Below are 19,690 nucleotides of genomic sequence, written 5' to 3' on the forward strand. Positions count from 1 at the left end.
TATTTTTTTCCCCGATAATGCACGAGAAGAAAATGATGTCTAACAGCTGCAAAGGATGTAACCTGCAAACAAATGCTAAACTCAAATGTTTTGTTTGAAAAAATAGCTTATGGCACAATGAAGCAAAATAAATGATTCAAGATATCCATTGAATGAAAGGTGATAGATCGAATTGCCCTGCAATGAACAGTAGGTCATTGCTCAGGGATGAGCTATAGCGACTTTGATAAACTGTTAATGGAGCTCTAAACTTCTATTTAGGTTAAACTAACTTAAAATTAACTGGCTCAGACCAGAAACATTATACAGAACTTGTGAGTGATCTATACAGAATAGATCCTTTGGGATTTTTCACTGTTTCCTTGAGAACTGCAAAATTCCAGAGGAAATAACAGCTTGATAACTGAAGCAATCATTCAGTAGTAAATATTTTCATACAAGAAAAATAATCCTGCTTCTTTCCTAAAGACAGGCCCATCTGTATGGTGGTATCAATGGTCACAGAATCACCGCAGCCCATCGTGAGCTTCCAGAGCAGAGGGTCTTTGTAGTTAATTCTTCGTGCTCTGACAGCTGAAGGTTAATGCCTGACAGTGGCATAGAAGAGTATTAATCTGACAATGATATGCTCCTGACCTCTTCAGTCTTTAGGTTTTTATCTCAAACAAGCTTATATAATTATTTAACACGAGTTCATGGGGTTGCAAAGAAAGATTTAAATTGCCTCTGTACAGAGCGAAAAGGGCATGTTTTCAAATTCAGCAGCTGTAATTGGTTTCCAGTAAAAATATTTTAATGTTCAGTTACTGAATGTTGTCCTATACAGGTTGATCCAAACAGCATTGCTGCCAGAGATGGACGGATCCGTGAAGGAGACCGCATTTTACAAGTATGTGACAATAGCCTCTTTCCTAAACTCTTTCTTCAAACATAGAAAGCTGTCTTCTCCGTGGACTGTTAATGAGGGAAGGTAGTTCTCTTTGTTACTGTGATCGATGAGAAAATCCATGTCTGTCTGTTTTTTAACACAATAGCTGGGAGCTAAAGTGCGTGTACTGAAAAATGAGAATGACAAACTTGTTCTGGCTCATGCCCTTACATTCTATGTATCTCATTGCTGTTTTTATTAGCAAATCTCATTTTCCCTATGTTCATCTCAGTGTCAAATTCGAAATAGGGATCCAGAAAACATAAATACAGGTGTCAGAAATTTGCTGATCATTCACTGATTGCATAAATTTGGGTAAAACTCACTTGAGCTGAGCATTGATGGTAAGAGTTTTCATACAAAAGATGTGTTGTCCATAATGGATGAACTTGAATGTATTTGAGCAGGGTGTTCACTTGGCTTTTGTTAATATTTTCTTTTCTCTGCCAATAAAACAACACTGTTGGGGGTTCTTTGCTGATCTACCATCTTGGCTTTTTTCTTCCCTTTGGTTTCTATTGATATTTTCATTCCGAGAGCTGCCTCTGCAGCTGTCCTGCACATAGGTTTGTGCAATAAGTCACAGCACCTATAGCCCAGGTCTGGAGGAGGGAAGGCAGGTAAAGTATGGAGAGGGGAATAGCTGGAATGGCAGTGGGTTTGTGTTCTGAACGGTTGGTGACAATTTTGAACTGATCACAAAATAGCTACCAAAAATCAGTCAATTGGAAACTTCTCTACTACAGCATCTTAGGTCTAGTTTCCAGTCTATTTCCCTTGTATTTTTATTTTATTTTTCCAGAAATAGCTTCTGATAATGACAGGTTGCTTTTCTGTAAACAGTTTTGGAATTGCCCTTCTTTAACATTAGGTTTCTGGTTGTCAGAAGTTCCTTCTCTCCAGTCTTCTCATTTTTGCAGCTAGGATCTTTGTTGAAATCTCTAGTTGTATTTCTCACCATCGTATCAGCTTTAGAATTGTAGCTAATCTCCTGAGCACAATGAGATGTGGCTGTGGGACCACACTGAAGACTGGGAGTAAGAGTGGAAAAGTCAGTGTGCTGTTTTCCATGTCTTTTTATAAAATATCCACTGAAGGAAGTAAACAAAATATAGTGGTGCTTTTAACTTTAAAAAATAAGAGAAAAATCTTGTTTATTCAACCAAGTAGAAACCACGTTCATTCCTCCTTTATGCACTTTAAGTAAATTGAAGGTAGATTCATTTCCTGCTCTTCTCATTTATTTCTGAAATTTCTGGATGAAGTGGAAAGCCATGAGCAGCTCAGGCAAACATTCACAAATTCCTTAAGAAATTTATTTCAATTGTGAGTAAAGACTCCAGAGGTGAGAGAAAGCATAGGTAATTGTGCTGTGTTTTTATAGGCTGGAGCATTACTTTAATGTCAGTACTGATATATAGCTATGAGTTTGATCATTAAAGTTAATACCCAGAGAGTTATGTGGGGTTTACTTTCATATCTGAAAACACATTGACCCTCTATCTACTCTTATTGATGAGATAACTCAGAGAAATAGAAGGTGACAGTGCCATTATTGGGGATTATACCGAGGCTGGGAGCAAGGCAGAGCTGTGAGCATGGGGGCATTTGCTGGGGGCAGCAGATGGCATTGCTTACAGCTAAAGGAGGATACTGTTTTGTGCATTTCTCACAAAATTACAGTGGATTTCCTCACAAGGCTGGAACTGTCTCCTTCTCATTCTCACAAACATCACTCAACCACTCCAGTCACCTTCACAGTCCTCTTAAAGATACTAAGTTTGGATATTTCATGTCAAATATTATGAAGCCAAGAGAAACGATTTATTAGGACAGTCCCAGTGAATCTCCCCAAACTTCTGCTGGTTTTAGCTGTGAAACTCCAGTCTAACAAATGCTGTCCTTGGAGATGCGATCTCCATGACTGAATTCCTGCTTGTTCCCCAGTGATGGTTCCGCTGCTGTGCAGCCAGCAGGGCTGTGGCCTCTGGAGTGGGAAAAGGGGTGTTTGCCCAGCTGATAGGACTTGCTGGAGCAGCTGCTGTGGCCTGGTGTGTTTGGACAAGCTGGAGATCTGCTCCTGGCTCTCACGATCTATGTTGTGGCATTTTGTGTTAGGGCAGTTCTGTGTCGCCAAAGATTTGCCTGATCTCCTACAGATCATCATTACCCCTTTGTGTAACCTCTGTAATGTCTCAAACATTTACTCATTGCCAGTTGGATGCTCAGGGTAGAACAGTTTTTTTTTAATCTGAGTTAAAGCTGTGTTTTGTGTCTTAATTTTCAGGCCTACACACACATAGAGAAGTATGATGCTCTCTTTACTTTTCAGACAGGAAATTCCTGCTACTTACAAGAGATGAAGTATTGGGCACAGTATTATTTGCCCCGAATGTTCATGTCTTTCCACCTTCCCATTTTATTTTCACCCATTTTCAAACAGACTAATTATTTTTTCACTACCACAATTGGAATAATCCACTTCTTCGGATTCAGACAAAACTAAATACGTATGGAAAATACAATTTGCACATAGTCACAGCCATGTCTGTTTCAATGAGGTGATAGAATAGCAGAAAGGTAACAAGAACAGCACATTCTTATTGGAGAACTATTTCTATTTTGATTATCCCCTGGCAAGGGAGATACATATGTTTTGTGTGGTTCTGGATACTAATCTATCCACACAAATGTAAAATGATTAAATGGAGCAGCAATAAGCAGTGGCCTGTAAGTATTGCCTGGTAAGAGATAATGCTGCAGCTCCCTAATTGGCCCTCTACACGCACACAGTGTGACTGATTTCAGCTGCGGTATTACCAGTCTTGCTTCCACCAGCACTATTATCTCAGAGTGACACTTCCATTACTCTGAACGAAGAAAGATGAACGTCACCTGTCAGGGGCTGGTTAATTGTGTTGCTAGATGTATGTTACCAGGGCGCAGGTTGGACATTTATGAACATAACTGCTTCCTCTGATGTCCGCCATCCTTCAGCGATCGATACAGCTCTTACAGTAAGCGCATAATTGAGTGAAGGCACTTACCACTGAGGGGCTGAAGATGAGCCCGTTGTGCGAGTTTCATTGTCCATACATTCACCACAAATGAGCTGATATTTGCCCTTTATTGTGTGTTGCTTTGTAGAAATAGAAACTAATGTGCCACTTTCATTTGTTTTCTAGATTAATGGGCAAGATGTCCAGAATCGAGAAGAGGCAGTGGCATTGCTCTCCAGTGATGAATGCAAGAAAATTGTGTTGCTGGTTGCAAGGCCAGAACTGCAGGTTAGAGTAAATAGATGCACTGAGCCAGGATCTGGGTTATACTGTACATTCACTGTCACTGTAAGTAACGAACTGCTGAGAAGCAGGAATGCCGAAGTTCCTAACAAAAGGAGAAAAAAGATAGTTGCAGAGCTTTGCCCCTTTATAGCCAACAGAGGAAATAATGTGATATTGCTAGGGCTTCTCTACCCAAAGCTGAGTAATTTTTTTCAGCAGACAAAATAAGCAGGTATACAAATAAAGCTGACAGCACTGATATTAGTAAAATATGAAGTAGAACTTGAAAACTATATATTGCTTGTTTGATGATTCTTAGTTGTTCTGGGGATAAACTTCCCATGCTTACCTCAGTCATTTATACAAGCTTACTCAAAGCTGTAGTTTTTCACTAGTGATGGCTCTTTTTATTCTATGCACTTGTAAGCAACTGTTCATTTATGTACCAGTTATGGAAATTTCACTACAGTACCATTCAGCTGCTCTGGATCTAATTGTTTTCAAAGTACCCTGGTCACAAAAAAAAAAAATGCTGGTACATTACAAATCATATCTCAGGAGGTGCTTTTTCAAAAGCTTTTAGAAATATTTCAGTGGTGCTAAAAATAAAATTATGCCATGCCAAGAATATTTTATATCATTGCAGGGGGAGGTGTTAGGTTGATCATCAAACTAAAGGAGAGGTGGAGTGAAAGAAGAGTACTGTTTGTACTTTCCTTTATATGCTGTTTTTAAGCCACTGCAAAGCAAAAGAGACGTTACTTCGTCACTGTTCTCTCCATCTGTCAGCAGTTCAAGCGAAGTTGGTTATGTTGCCATTTGTCTCTGGTGCTATTGTAGCTCACATCGGAAGCTGCAGAAGTTTTAAAGAGTTTTTTCAACATCATTTTTTTTATTTTTCACTTGGATTTTTTTGTTCTGTAGGGAACAGAAACACCAACTAATAAAATGCATACTCAGGGAAAATCTATGTTTTCTGTATTTGTTTAGATTGGTGAACATTAGAAAAATTATATTGTTACGACATAAGGAATTACTTTCTTATACCATTATTGCTTCCCAGACTGATGCTCCTTCCATATCACAGGACACAATGTACTTTGGTTTGCTGGGTTTTTTTTTTTGTTGTTTGTTTTTGTTTAATTTAATTTTTATGTTCTGAGTACATATTAAGGTAAAACTTAATAAACAGCTATAGTATATCAGAAGTCAGGCTACTGCAAATCTATTTCAGCTAGCTGTTTTGCTTTGAATCTGGTAAAAGATAGCAGGATAAAGCAGGCTTTTATTTTCAGATAGAAAAAGCTATTGTCAGTATTGCAGTCTTGAAGGCTGACTGCTGAGTACATTCATTGGGCAACAGGGAAGAAAACCTTCTTTGGCCATTTATTTGTGTGGTGAATACTGATCGATAATTAAGTTTTGAAGCATGTCACTAAAGGGGTGCCTAACTTGTTTTATGTGGAAAGAAATAGCCCAAGCAGGTGAATTCACACATGTATAGTCCACAGAATGAAAGTAACGCACATTTATGCTACAGTATATATTATCCTTATTCTAAAAGTGTATCTTAAGGATTCGCATCAAGTTAAATTCACGGTCTGCCATGATCAAAGCAGCAGATTTACCCAGGTGAGATCCATCTTTCATCCTCCAGATTTTGTTACCTTTGCAATTTCCTCAAATGTGATAAATTAAACTGCATTCTTCATAGTAGAGAAGGACTGCGTTCCTGCTTTCCTTGGGAGAAAAAAAAAAAAGAGAACAGTTAACAAAACTAGTGGTCAGTACACATGTTTCAGAGAATGGTTTATAAGTAAGTCCCATTAAGGACAAACAAAAATTACATGTCCTTAAGAAAAAAAAGCGTCCTTCCTTCTAATCTTGGGCTGACTTCCAAGAAAATCTATGGAAGATTTATGTTCAGCAAAAGCACATTAGACTTTTTGAAGGAAACAGTGATATCCTACTAGCATTCAGGTGTAAGTACCACACAGCACCAATCACTCTCTGTGTAGTTTTGAACTACCACTTGCTGATTTGCTTAAGTGTGCTTTGATGCACTGGAGGCACTTCTGCTGCAGATGGTGGCCAGTGTTGCACTGATCTGGCTGCCTTGAGACATAAATAGTTGGCATTGTTGTCACTGTCTAGTGCTTAGGAACGTGCCATCCTTTTGTCACCTTCCTCCTCCAGTTCTTTCACCAGTGACATAACAATAAATATTGCCTTCTGCTCTTTTCCCACCACTACAGCCTTTACAGGAGTGTCACTGACTGGTATTTTCCCTTTCAGTGCAGTGCACCATCTGGCAAAGGATTACAAATACAAATGGGCACATACACATGAACACAATGAGCAAAATGGGAAGAGGAGCATTTTAGGGCAGGGGTGCTGGTTTTGTTAATGTAGAAAGCTGTGAAGGGGGCAAATGGGATGTGGAGAGCATTTATGCTCACTAGATGAAAAATGCAACATTCCCTCCTATCCTTTCACAAGACTGTCTTCACCAAATGTCCAAGTATTACATTTAGGGAAAACACAAACAGATAAGGCTTGTTTCCAGGCACACTGTAAGAACAAATATAACGACTCTTTCAGGACCACATCTGCCTATTCCCATCTTCTCTGTGTATGTTTGCCTTGAAGATCAATGGGGAAATTGCAGTAGAAATACAATGCAAGGCTGCTATTGAAGGTGCAGCACTAGGGTACAGCACTGAGATGGAGGCTGTTGAGAGAAAGAACCTGACTGTCTCGTGGTCCTATTAGTAATGATGTCGCTCTTTCAACACTGGGGCTCTCGGCGGTAATGAACATGACAGCTTCAGGATTATGCACTGTGCCTTTCATACCTTTTGAAAAGAAAAAATGTCTGTGTTGAGCAGTCTCCTTCATTATGAAAGAAAATCAGTCATACTGTTTCAAGAAAGGATAAAAGGCATGAGAGTCCCATTTTTTATCTTTCTTCTTCCTTTTCTGAGAAGCAGACTCCTACTGCCTGGCTTTCTGAAGTGAATCATTATGATAAAAAGAACTAGTCAAGCATTGCCATTTGGGTTTACCCTATTTTACCGTGTGTCCTTGCTGACATAATATAATGTACTAATGTATTGTTTGCAGCTGGAGGAAGGGTGGCTGGATGATGAAAGGAATGAATTCTTGGAGGAGCTGAACTTGGAAATGTTGGAAGAGCAACATAATGAAGCGATGCAGTACACAGCCAATGAGGTGGAGCAGGTAGGACTGCTACTAAATGTGTCATTTGAAATTTTGCTGGGTATACTTCATACTAATAGAGAATGAAATAGTACACTGTTAAATGGAGTCAAAATCTTTGGCAGAATTTTATCTCTAAAATGCTCTGAACTACACTATGCTGTAGATAAAGCAGAGGGGAACAATAGACATTGGGGCCAAGTATGATAAGTTAGCAACTGATTTAGGAAGCTCTGATAAGTGCAGATTTCTCTCTCCCTCTCTCTCCTTTTTTTTTTTTTTTTTTTTTTGTTTTTTCCTGGGCTCTCCAAATAATATTTTTAATATTTATTGCTTTCTTTAATTCTGAAGTGTTTGGGCTTTATGTTGGTAAATTAGTGTTTTGGATCAGTGTGGCATGTATAGCTCTGAGCTGGGATAGGTGCCACTCTTTTTGGACACACGCAACGTATGAGCCAGCCCACATACCAGGGAGCATGTAAGCTAACTTATAAATGAGATGGAAGAGGTGTTTAAAAGAAACAACAGGTGTTTTGGTAACACAAGTGTATTTTTCTTGCACCAGCAGTGCACTGTTTATCATTTGTTTTGTTAATGGAAACAAAGGCGCATACTGTTAACATAGTCTCAGATTGCTGCTATCCTTTTATCTGCCCATATGCGCTGTTAGCAGTGCAGCTCTGGCAAAGTTACATGTGCAGCCCTCAGCCGTACAGTTTAATCAAAGGATCTTCAATAAAATTGTACTTCATTGTGAAAGGCGTAAGTGACCTTATCTGTTCCTGAAGCAGATGATCTGTCAGCATGCATACCCATGTGGAGCCAAAAACATAATATCCCACCACATCTCCTAGCTTCTGCATGTGTGCAGCTGGGGAGAAACTCTTTTTCTAACCACAGAAATTTCCAACTTGAATTTTTTCCCTGTTTTGAATTGTTTGAAAGCAAAGCCTGAGGCATTTTCCTTTGAAGTGAAGATGGAGAGACTCTTAAAGCCATCCTTCTTCTGGAAACCAGGAAAATTATTTCACAGAATCACAGGATATCCCAAGTTGGAAGGGACCCATGAGGATCATCGAGTCCAACTCCTGCCTCCACATAGGACCACCCAACATTCAAATCCTGTTATGTCTGAGAGCATTGTGCAAACACATTTTGAACTCCTACAGCTCTATGTCATCCCCACTGCCCTGGGCAGCCTGTTCCATGCCCACCACCCTCTGGTGAAGACCCTGTCCCTAATCCCCAGCTGCCCCTCCCCTGACACAGCTCCATGCCGTTCCCTCGGGCCCTGTCGCTGTCACACAGGGAGCAGAGCTCAGCGCTGCCCCTCTGCTCCCTGTGTGGAGCTGCAGCCGCCATCAGGCCTCCCCTCAGCTCCTCTGCTCTGGGCTGAGCAAACCCAGGCACCTCAGCTGCTCCTCATACATCTTGCCCTCTAGAATCTTCACCACCTTCATAGCCTTACTTTGGGTACTTGTTAGTAGTATTATGGCTTCTTCATATTGTAGAATCCAGAACTGCTCACAGTATTTGTCTGATGGGAGACCTGGCTTCAAATCCTGCACTGCCTGGTCCATGCTGGGGACTTGAACTTGTTTCTAGCTCATTCCATCCCCACTTCTCCTTCTACCTTGATGCTGTTGATAACTCCTATTAAATCTATTCACTTTACACAAATTAAATATTCATTGAGACAGAGACACTGATAGAATAGCTAAGCAATTAAGTCTATTATCTGGAATATGATAGATCAGATTACAAATCCTTGATCTTACAAGCATTTAATTATTCACACAAAGTGGAATAACTCCAGTGTCAGAGGTGAAGGGAGCCTTAGAATGGAATGTGCATTGGCCTTTTAGTAATGATTCTCTTTTCCAGGCAGTGATCCAAGTCTTGCTTTCCCAGGTTCAATGTGCTAAATACTGCACTGCTAACCAGTCTGACCTGAGATTTGGCATTCTTTTTTTATTTTTTTAACCAGAAACTGTAGTTTGAGTACCCAAAAATTTCCTGTCAGAAAGAGCACTTGTTCTTTGCCAAGCATTATGCTTTATGCTTCTGAGGAAAATTTTTGAGCAGGTCTGCCATCAAACCCTTTTTAACCCCTGGCGCAACATTCTGGGGCCTCTGAAATTGAGTTGTGATTTTTCACTTCCACTGTCTTTTCAAACTTTGGTTTTTTTTCACTGAATTTGGTTTATGGTTAGTGTTCATTACTGAATTATGATGTTCTATGTGGCAATTTCATCAAACGCTGTGAGATTTTTTTTTCCCATTGAAGTCTTAGACTAGGAATATTTTTCCCCTACTGAGATTTTATATTATGGCAGAAGAGAGCTACACTTGAAAAGATTATGGTCTGTAAGTATGTGTCTGACATTGCATTGCTTGAAGTAATTCTAGGACAGCCAGACAGTTCTTTGCCCTTCTGATGAGTAATTGAATCAACCAAATGCAGCTAGTTGTGTAATGGGCCGTTAGTAATTTGTGACAGCTGCTCTCTCTCCATACTCTATGTAGTGACTCGGCAACTCAGAAAACTAGTTCTTTACTCCTTTCCTAGCCTTGTTAAACTAGGAAATCAAGCAGTCTTTTGAGGTGAATCGTATAATACATTGGAGTAATGAAACTGCTCTTACTGCAGCTGCAGGTGGCCAGGCTGAGTAGCCTTAGGCTCTCTGGTTGGCCACAGAGATTTTGCTGCAACATTAGCCTTAATTTTTGAACACAGTGTTCTGGTTTCATAATCTTTGACCATTATGAATCTTATGATCTGCAGGAAGGAATGCTTACAGTAGCAGGCTTTCCTTCCAAATATGAATCTTTTTTATCCAACAGCATTTTAACATTTGGTATGAGCTGTCAAAGAAAAAATTGGTACAGTTTGTAAAAGAAGAATTGTATAGAATTAAGTGGATAGTTCGGTCCTTTTTGTGTCCTTTAATCAAGAATTGTATCTTCTCCGAAAAACCTAAAGGAAATATGTAATTCTTCATTTTTTATAATTCATTTTATTCCTTCCCCATTAGAACATCGCAGCCCATCGTGTAGCAGTGATATGAATACTGTACATTTGCCATGCAGAAATTCTTATCAGTACCATGGAATATATCAAAACCTATTAAGAAAAGAAAGAATTGGATAAAACAATTCATTCCAGTTCATTCAAAGCTGAAGTGCAGTGAAAATATCTGGGGATCTGGGGGAAATTCTTTTTTTTTCTTTTTTTCTTTTTTTCTTTTTTTTTCTGAGACAGAGGGAGAGAGGCCTGTTTCAAAAGAACAGCACTGTTTGCAAAAGAGCATTTTACCTTCTAAAGCACAACTGAAATCAATTCCAGTCTTCCCCTGTGATGGGTGTATCTCATGATTAGCCTGCCACTGGAGATTCCTCTCATTGTGGTCAGCCTCCCTTTTACTCTCAGACTGACCAGGGAGCGCAGGCTGATTAAAAGCCCTCACTGAATCTCACTGCTTTCAGACTTTAGTAGCAGGGTGGGCTATGAATCACAATATGCATCCTAAGTTGTAAAATAAGAATAGAACAGTGCCCAAATTCCTGCAAGATTAGCCATTTTTATAGGCATGAATGCTTGCTGGAGCATCTTTTGTCATTCATTTATTGTTTGATTGTACACACTGCCAGGTTTGCATTCTCATTATCTGAGTGCTCACTGCAAAGATGAGGCCTAAGGATTCCTTTGATATTTCAAACAGAAATAATTGTACCCAAGATTGACAGTGCATGTTTGAAAACACTTTGTTTGGAATAGATAACATAGACAAAAGCAGCACATTGGTAATTGAAGACCATCTTCTGGTTTGCAAAAGGGACTTAACCTGAAATTAAGCTTGCTACCTTTCAAAACAAAATGAAAATAATCTCATATTGTAAAAGACTGCTCAGCCAGCGCATGTTCAGGATCTCTGTCAAAGATGACAAGTCCAGGACAGAAAAGCCAGGGACTATCTTGCATAAATCACAGAGGATTTTTGTAAAAGTTTCTCAAAAACACACAGAAACTTTCAGTTTTATTATTTGAGCTAGCTGCAAGTATCTGTTTCCTAGGAAAGCAGTTAACTTATTTTCAGTGTCTGCTTTAGATTGAGAAGGATCTAAACAGACACTTGTTTCTTCTTGACAGGGAGAGGAATCCAGGGTGACTACCTTCCATTCAGGTGTCTGTACAATAGACACTTACTTTTGATCAGGTGAATCCCACCCATTTGATTTCCAATAGACTCAAAAGATGGATTTTACTTTAATTACATCTTTTGTGTGTGTATGTTGATTATGCAAAATAGGTGGCAGTTTATTATGTTCACTCCATCTAGATCATGTGGAAGTTGAAGGAGCAAAATTTAAATTGTTGATTAAAGTGGTGTAGAAAATGAGCCTCAAATTCTGAAAGTGTTGATTGCATGAGCCCATACTCTAACGTTTCTTTAAATGCCTGTGCAAACAGATACATTAAAGGATTTTTCAGATATACTCAAACATCTGGTGGTGTGGCACCATGCTGGAGATGCCAGAGGAAGCTCTATAGTAATAGGACGTGGCTCAGCACCTGGAAGCACCTATTCTAATACAATATGTATAAGCCACTCTGAAGTGTAAACTGAGTTTAGTCACATAGACACAAACTGTGTTGTGTCACTCCCCGTCGGCAAGTGGATTTTGGCCATCCTCCTTCACTAGTGATCTACTAGTGATGTAGTACGTGACATTCAGGCAGGCACCTAAATTGCTGGTTATTCTGCAGCAAGGCCATCCCAAGGTCCAGTGGACTGACCTTGCATCTGTTGTTAAATATTCTCCAGAGCAGTAATAGCCATGGGTGACACTGTGCTGTGGCCAGAGTGCAGTGTAGATGACTCAGACTCTGCTGAAAAAATTGAAAAAAAACAGAAGACATGAATACAAGCTGGAGCAGCTCCAAAGCAGGTGAAAGAGGGGACCAGAATAGTTGATATAGCAGCACTCGCTTGGAAGACATAAACAGGGAATGAAAAATGAAATCAAACACGAATCTCCAGCACTTCTGATGAATGCCCTATACACTTCCTTGGTTGGGTCGTCCTTCTTTCTGATTACTCTGGAATTTCACGAAGAATTTGGTAAGCAGCAAATTTTTCTTTGTGTAAAATCTGAAATTTTGTAACTTAAAAATAGCTGATGTCTGAAGACTTGAGATCCCATCACTTCTCCATATACTCATGAAGAGAGAACTAAATTGTTGCAACCTCTTTGGAAATATTTAATGAGCCTTAACAACAACAACCTAAAATAAACTGCTGCTCTCCTGCAACAATGCATAAGTTGAGGAAAGAAAGTTTCAATAAATTATTATAATTAATTATTGCTGAATAATTCTGCAATACTTAATTATTTAGAGTGTTACTAATATTCCTTCTTCCTCCGACAAGAAGGAATATGTCTTCATATTCCTTCTTCCTCCGACAAGATGTCCGTACTTTTAAGTGGCTAAGTCAAACGATCTGACAGCATCTCAGACAGGGGAAATATGATGTCTCCTCCAAAAGTAATGCCTACCATTTTATTATGTTGGCCCCTGACATCAGAGGCAGATGTTGGTGGTTTGTCAGTAGAGGTTGACTCTTACCACCAATATTCCATTACAGTTTGTTGCTTTGCAACAGATGGCAGCAGAGGGGAAGTCTGACAATATGGGGTCTGACACAGAGGTGCTTATGAGGCAAGAGTGTGTAATTGAATTCATACATGCAGAAAAAATTGCACCCAGTGACATTCATTGACTCTTGCTGAATATTTCTGGAGACCAAACAGTGCATGTGAGCATAGTGAGGCAGTGGGTGATGCACTTTTGCAATGGTGACAGCAATGTGAAAGACAGGCCATGTTCCAGACAGCCGTGCATAATTGTCATACCACAAAATGAAGAGTGTCTCGATCAGCTCATCCATGTAAATCAGAGGATTACAACCAGGGAACTGTGTACAAATCTGAGTATCAGCTTCATTGCATTGGAATGGTGGCAGCATTTGAAAGTTTCAAAGTCAAAACGGCAGTGTATTGAGTGTCAACATGTGAATTCCCCATCAAAGAAACACTTTGTGATGCAGCCCTTGGAGGGTAGGTGATGTGCAGTGTCTTTTGGGATAAGTGAGGAGTGATACTTACAGATTTTCTGGAATGCAAACAAACCATCAGCTGTGACCATGACATCATAACGCTGACTAAGCTGAAGGTTTGCACTTCTGGAGTAAGGCCAGAGAAGAAGACAATTGTTCTCCTGCAACACAATAATGCCAAGCCCCAAGACTGTGAAGCACTTTGCCAATCTTGGCTGGAGTGTCCTACCACACCTACCATATAGTCCAGATTTGGTGCCTTCTGACTCCCATCTGTTCGAGTTGATGAAAGATGGAGTTGTGTGGGCAATATTTTCCTAGCAGTGATGCCATCATAGCATCTGTGAAAAAGCGGGTGACCTCCACTGGTGCAGATTTTTATGAGTGTGTCATGCGGGCTCTTATTTGTAGCTGGCATAAATGCACAGCTAATGGTGGTGACTATGTTGAAAAATATTGTTCTGTAGCTGAAAATATTCTCTATCAAATAGTATTACTGTGTTCTTAGTATCTGTTGTAGTATCTCTGGAAATTAGTCAGAGGCAGTACTTTTGAGGAATCTACATATGTGCCAGTAAATTTTTAAAATTTTGGCAGGTATGACACCCAAAGATGTATGAGAATTAAGCACTTGTGTGTCTTGTTATTAGTTGTATGTTGTATGTACAAAATGATGAGTATGAACTTCTTCTACTATTATAAATATTTCTTTTCAAGTCTTGTCTGAGAACACGTTGCTAAAACACTCTTTCAGAGATTTGTAACTGGTCCATCACAGATACTAGATTATCTTTGTGTTGTTTCTCTCAGAATTTATCTTATTCCACTGTTACTGTATTTGGGGGTGAAGCTTATCTTTGTCTTCCTCAGACTAGGCCATTATTTTTTCCTTGTGACTGAAGAAAATAAACCAGCTGAAAGGTGCTTGGTGTGATCGTGGGGTACACAAGGAGACAAGAGAAAGGAGGAGATGGGAGACATGTTTTCATCCTGTTTTACTGTCTGTTGTAGAAGAGAAAAAGGAAATTATGTCAGTGTCCTCTTTGAATTTGTTTCCTTTCACTGGGTGCACTGTATATTTTTTCTCCCATAATTATTCCTACCATTATACATAATTATGCAATTACACCTCCTAAAGGGAAAAAAGCATTTGGTTGATACTATATGCACTTATATTTGGTGAATAGGCTATATAAATTGCACTCTGGCTGATTACTCTCTAAGAGGAGTAGAGGGAAATTCTTTTCATATCCAGTTTGAAAAATGAAAAGCACGTGTCTCTTCAGAGAGACATTATTTCACATTCTTTGAATTAAAAGAATATAAATAGGTTAGGTACAGTGATTGGGTGTTAATTAAAAAACAACAGCTTAAAAACTTGACATCATGCCCATGGCAAGCACTCAGTGTTGTTGTACGCTTAATGGTAAAAGGCTGTTTTTATTTCTAAGGAATATAAACTGCAACTAGGGAATAGAAATGATCTCCAGAGATGTCTACTAGCAAAATCTAGGAATTCAAAATGAACACTCTTTCAGAAAAAGACAACTGAATGCACGAAGTAGGAACCGGGAATACTGAGGGTGTAGTAGAACAGGCTGGCCTGCAGTCTTCCACGCTGCCCATCTTCATGAAGCATATAGAGTCCTCAGATAAAAAAAAATGCTCCACTGATGAAAGTAGTCTTTTCCTCTTAGGTTGCACTAGTCATTCTTAGATTGGCTGCTTGCTCTATTTGTATTTATTTATTTATTTTTGAAGTTATATCAGCACTGAAGCTTTTTTCCAAGTTTGAGAAGATCTCAGCTCCACCAGTCTCTGGCCATTATCCAGAATCAAAAACAGTGCACCATCTGGTAATCATTATCTTTAAGCATTGCAAAGAGGTGGCTTAGCTAGAGAGGGAAATGTTTCTTTCCGGACTTCAGAAAATATGTCACTAGTACTGTAATTCATCTGCTTCTCACAGCATGACTCTCAGAAATGTTTCAAAGCCATGAGCAGTAGGACTGCTGTTTAGTGATCTCTTTTAATTCAGTTTAAATCAGACTCCAGCAGTTTAAGCAAAACAGAACTGGAAAATATTCTCCTATAATGTGATCTGTATTTGATAATCACTTTGATTTGCTTATTCTTTTAGCCAAAGAAGCATGAGGAGGAGGATGGAACTACAGACACTGCAACCTCATCATCCAACAATCATGAGAAGGACAGTGGGGTGGGACCTACAGATGAAAGTCTTCGTAACGATGAGAGTTCAGAGCAAGAAAATGCACCTGAAGAGCAGAACGGTGCAACTCTGCAGAGCAAACGAGAGCTGGGTCACAGCCAAGACACATTAGGAAGTGTTGAGCTCCAGTGCAATGAAAGCTTTGTGTCAGGGGAATACATTGAATCTGATTTCATAGGGAACCCAGAGGAGGAGTGTGAAAGATTTCGACAGCTGCTGGAGCTGAAGTGTAAGATTCGAAACCACGGGGAGTATGACCTGTATTACTCGAGCAGCACAATAGAATGCAACAGAAGAGAGCAAGATGGAGTGGAGCATGAGCTGCAGCTACTCAATGAGGAGCTGAGGAACATTGAACTCGAATGTCAGAATATCATGCAAGCTCACCGGCTCCAGAAAGTGAGGGATCAGTATGGAGACATTTGGGCTTTACATGATGAAGGATTCAGGAATTATAACACCAGCATAGACGTACAAAGAGGCAAACTGGATGACATCTTGGAGCACCCTGAGAAGTCCGACAAGGACAGCTCCAGTGCTTACAATACGGCTGAAAGTTGCAGGAGCACCCCTCTGACTGTGGAGCGATCCCCGGACAACTCGCTCCAGCGGATGATCAGCATCACCAACAGGAAAAACCTGAGGAGCACAATTGTGGCTAATCAGTCATCCTCGGGACAAAGCAACAAGGAAACAATCTCGGTCAAAACCAAACCCACTGAGCAAAACAGCACTGCTGAAGACACAGTGCTGGCATCAGAAAACAGCAAATTCACAGACCAGGAAAAGCAGAGCACCGAACACATTCCCTACCTGTCCCCGTATCACAGCTCTTCTTACAGGTACGGGAATATACCTGCTCATGCCAAGCATTATCAGAGCTACATGCAGCTGATCCAGCAGAAGTCGGCTGTGGAGTATGCCCAGAGCCAGCTCAGCCTGGTGAGCATGTGCAAAGACTCACAGAAGTGTGCGGAGCCCAAGATGGAATGGAAAGTGAAAATAAGGAGTGATGGGACAAGGTATATCACAAAGAGACCAGTTCGAGACAGAATTCTAAAGGAACGTGCCTTAAAAATCAAAGAAGAGCGCAGTGGAATGACGACAGATGATGATACAATGAGCGAGATGAAGATGGGTCGCTACTGGAGCAAAGAGGAGCGGAAGCAGCACTTGGTGCGAGCCAAGGAGCAGAGGAGGCGACGGGAGTTCATGATGCGTAGCAGGCTGGAGTGTCTGAAGGAAAGTCCGCAGAGTGGCAGCGAGGGCAAAAAGGAAATTAACATTATTGAACTAAGTCACAAAAAGATGATGAAAAAGAGAAACAAGAAAATCTTGGACAACTGGATGACAATCCAAGAACTGATGACACATGGTGCTAAGTCTCCAGATGGCACAAGAGTGCACAATGCCTTTTTATCAGTTACTACTGTATGAACGCAACTTCCTTCAGAGAGTATACTACCAGTTTAGGTAGAGTACGATTGCCTCGTTCAATGTGGCATTTTTATATATTTTGTGACTGTTTATAGTTTGATCTTTTTTGTAAGCAAAATTACCTGGTAATTTTTAATTTGTTTTTCATATAATGGTACCTGCTTTATCTGTCAGTCTTTCTTTATCCTGCAATATATTCGTATTACTCATTTGTAGGGGAAAAAAAAAAAAAAGCAAAACAAACAAACAAAAAAAGCAGAGAAGGCAATTAATTTCTTAACCTCATAAGTATCCTGAATTGATATCTGGATTTATTTCTCTAGTTTTTTTTTTCTACTTTAGTAACAATACCAAAACAAAATGCTTTATACTGTATCCTTGGCTTAACAAGTTGTTGAAGTTTTACATCGTAGATTGCATCTGTTTATAAATCATATGCCACATCCCAACTTATAGATAAGAACGTCCTTTTTCCAACAACACATTGTACAGTACATTTATTCTATAAATTGCAATTGTATTTGTCCAAGTAAAGTGTAGATGGACAATTCTCCTGTGTTCTGTAGTAGCATTGGTCATGTAGCTAGGCAGTCTGTGGTTATTGTGAAGATGAAAGAGAAATAAATTATTGCTTATCTTTAAGAAAAAAAGTTGAAAAGTTGTTTGATTTCAATTGACTGTTTGCCTTTAAAGGATGATTTATTTTCACCATGCCTGATTTTTGCAGCATATCTTTCAAGAACGCAAGACACAAAAGATACCATAGACTAGTTCTTAGGAATTAGCTTTGCACTTTTTAGAACATGTAGGAGTGAGATGCTCTGTCTGGCTCTCTGGCTTTTTCTTACCTGCTATTATTAGTCGACTGAATAATTTTTAATACATTTTTGTGCTTTATGCTGTTGGGTAGCTATTTTGGGTCATTTTCCTGGCTGAGCTTGGTATTTGTTCTACACATAGAAAATATAAACAGAGCACATGGCTAACTTTCAGCCAAGTCTCATGCATGGAAAGTAACAGTGGTCATCACTGACATTTTCATAGAAGATGAGTTAAGAAAAAATAGAGAATGAATGAGTTAATAAAGGAGTTAAGACTTTGATTTTGTTGCTGAGAAAGATCCAGGTAGTTTGGAAGTGCCCCAGAGGCTGACTGGTGATGAGGAGCAGCTGTCTGCTTCCCAGTGGAGTTCTTGTCTTTCCCAATTGCAAAGGCATCTCAGCTGCCAATGGGGCATTTTCTGAGCTGCTGCTTCAGCCAGCCCAGAGGGTCACAGCAAACTGAAGTGGCTAATCTTGGGCAGTTTGTGGGGCTTGGAAGCCTTTGGTCAGTACACCCATTTTTGTTGTCCCAGCCAATGCGGTTCTTATCTGATATGTTTTCAGTAACAGGATTAGGTGCTGAATTCTCTTGGCATCAAGCTTTAAAAGATATGCTTAAAGATGCAGAAGGACACATTATTTCAAAGCCTTTAATTCTGGAAATCAGTCATTTGTTTTCTAACCATTTTTGGCACCAGAAGGCATTGGCAGTGCTATCTGCATCTCTAGGCACATAAATACCCTAAGAACACTACTCCCTGAGTGCTCAGGAAAAATATGTCACTTACAGTTCACAGTTTGATATTCAGAATACTCTCCAGATCAGTCTCAGGAAAATACCATTCTAAATTTTCTGCTATATATACAGTTGTTCATACATAATGAGGGACACTTCCATTTTTTCTTATTAAAGTAGAAAAATTTTGGAATCCAAGAGCAAAAGGAATTGCAGGGTGATAACAGAGCTGTTTCAAGTGTCTGTTACTGGACTGTCCCTCCAACAGATCCAATGAACTGTCTTTGACCAGCCTGAGACATCTAGAAAGATATATATTCATCAAATGGTGACATCAAAGTCAGCATTTCCTTTGTTGCATTTCAGTAATCACACTTTTAAAAGCAGATCTTGCTCCTAATCAGAATTCGACTACCATCAGTTCCAGATAATAGCTATTGCTATGCCTCTCTCTTAGGTACAGGACTTACTGTTTTCTCTCCTCCACTAATTTAGAACTGCTCTGAAACAAAATATTACTTTGCCCATTTTCAGAGAAAAATGGGAATCTTCAGAAAATGTAAAGTCATTAATGTGTCACTGAGAAATAAATTTAGGAAAATCCTTGGCTAAATTAGAGACAAGGTGTAGCTGTATGGGGAGTTTAGATAATAGAAAGTAACTAGGGGGCAAAATATTTATAGAGATGATATAACAAGATATTGTAAATGGAAATGCATTCAAATCACAGAATCACAGAATTGTAGCGGTTGGAAGGAACCTCCAAAGATCATTGAGTCCAACCCCTCCTGCAAAACGGGCTCCCAACAGCAGGCTGCACAGGTGGGCGTTCAGGTGGGTCTGGAATATCTCCAGAGAAGGAGAATCCACAGCCTCCCTGGGCAGCCTGTTCCAGTGCTCCATCACCTCACTGTGA

At 39.7% G+C, this 19,690-nt stretch overlaps 1 protein-coding gene across 1 annotated transcript in view; it reads left to right on the forward strand.

The window, feature by feature from the left end:
- The window catches only part of PDZRN4 (PDZ domain containing ring finger 4), a 245,593-nt gene extending 227,738 nt beyond the window's left edge, over positions 1-17,855 (forward strand). The window contains exons 7-10 of the mRNA XM_085219587.1: positions 827-889; positions 4,114-4,215; positions 7,336-7,452; positions 15,691-17,855. Coding sequence (XP_085075713.1) covers positions 827-889; positions 4,114-4,215; positions 7,336-7,452; positions 15,691-17,217 — 1,809 coding nt within the window. The 3' untranslated portion in view covers positions 17,218-17,855. The remainder of the gene's footprint in view (positions 1-826; positions 890-4,113; positions 4,216-7,335; positions 7,453-15,690) is intronic.
- Positions 17,856-19,690: the final 1,835 nt, after the last annotated feature.

Source organism: Meleagris gallopavo, chromosome 1, assembly GCF_905368555.1.
Source record: "Meleagris gallopavo chromosome 1, MGAL_WU_HG_1.1, whole genome shotgun sequence".
NCBI classification, from domain to species: Eukaryota; Metazoa; Chordata; class Aves; order Galliformes; family Phasianidae; genus Meleagris; species Meleagris gallopavo.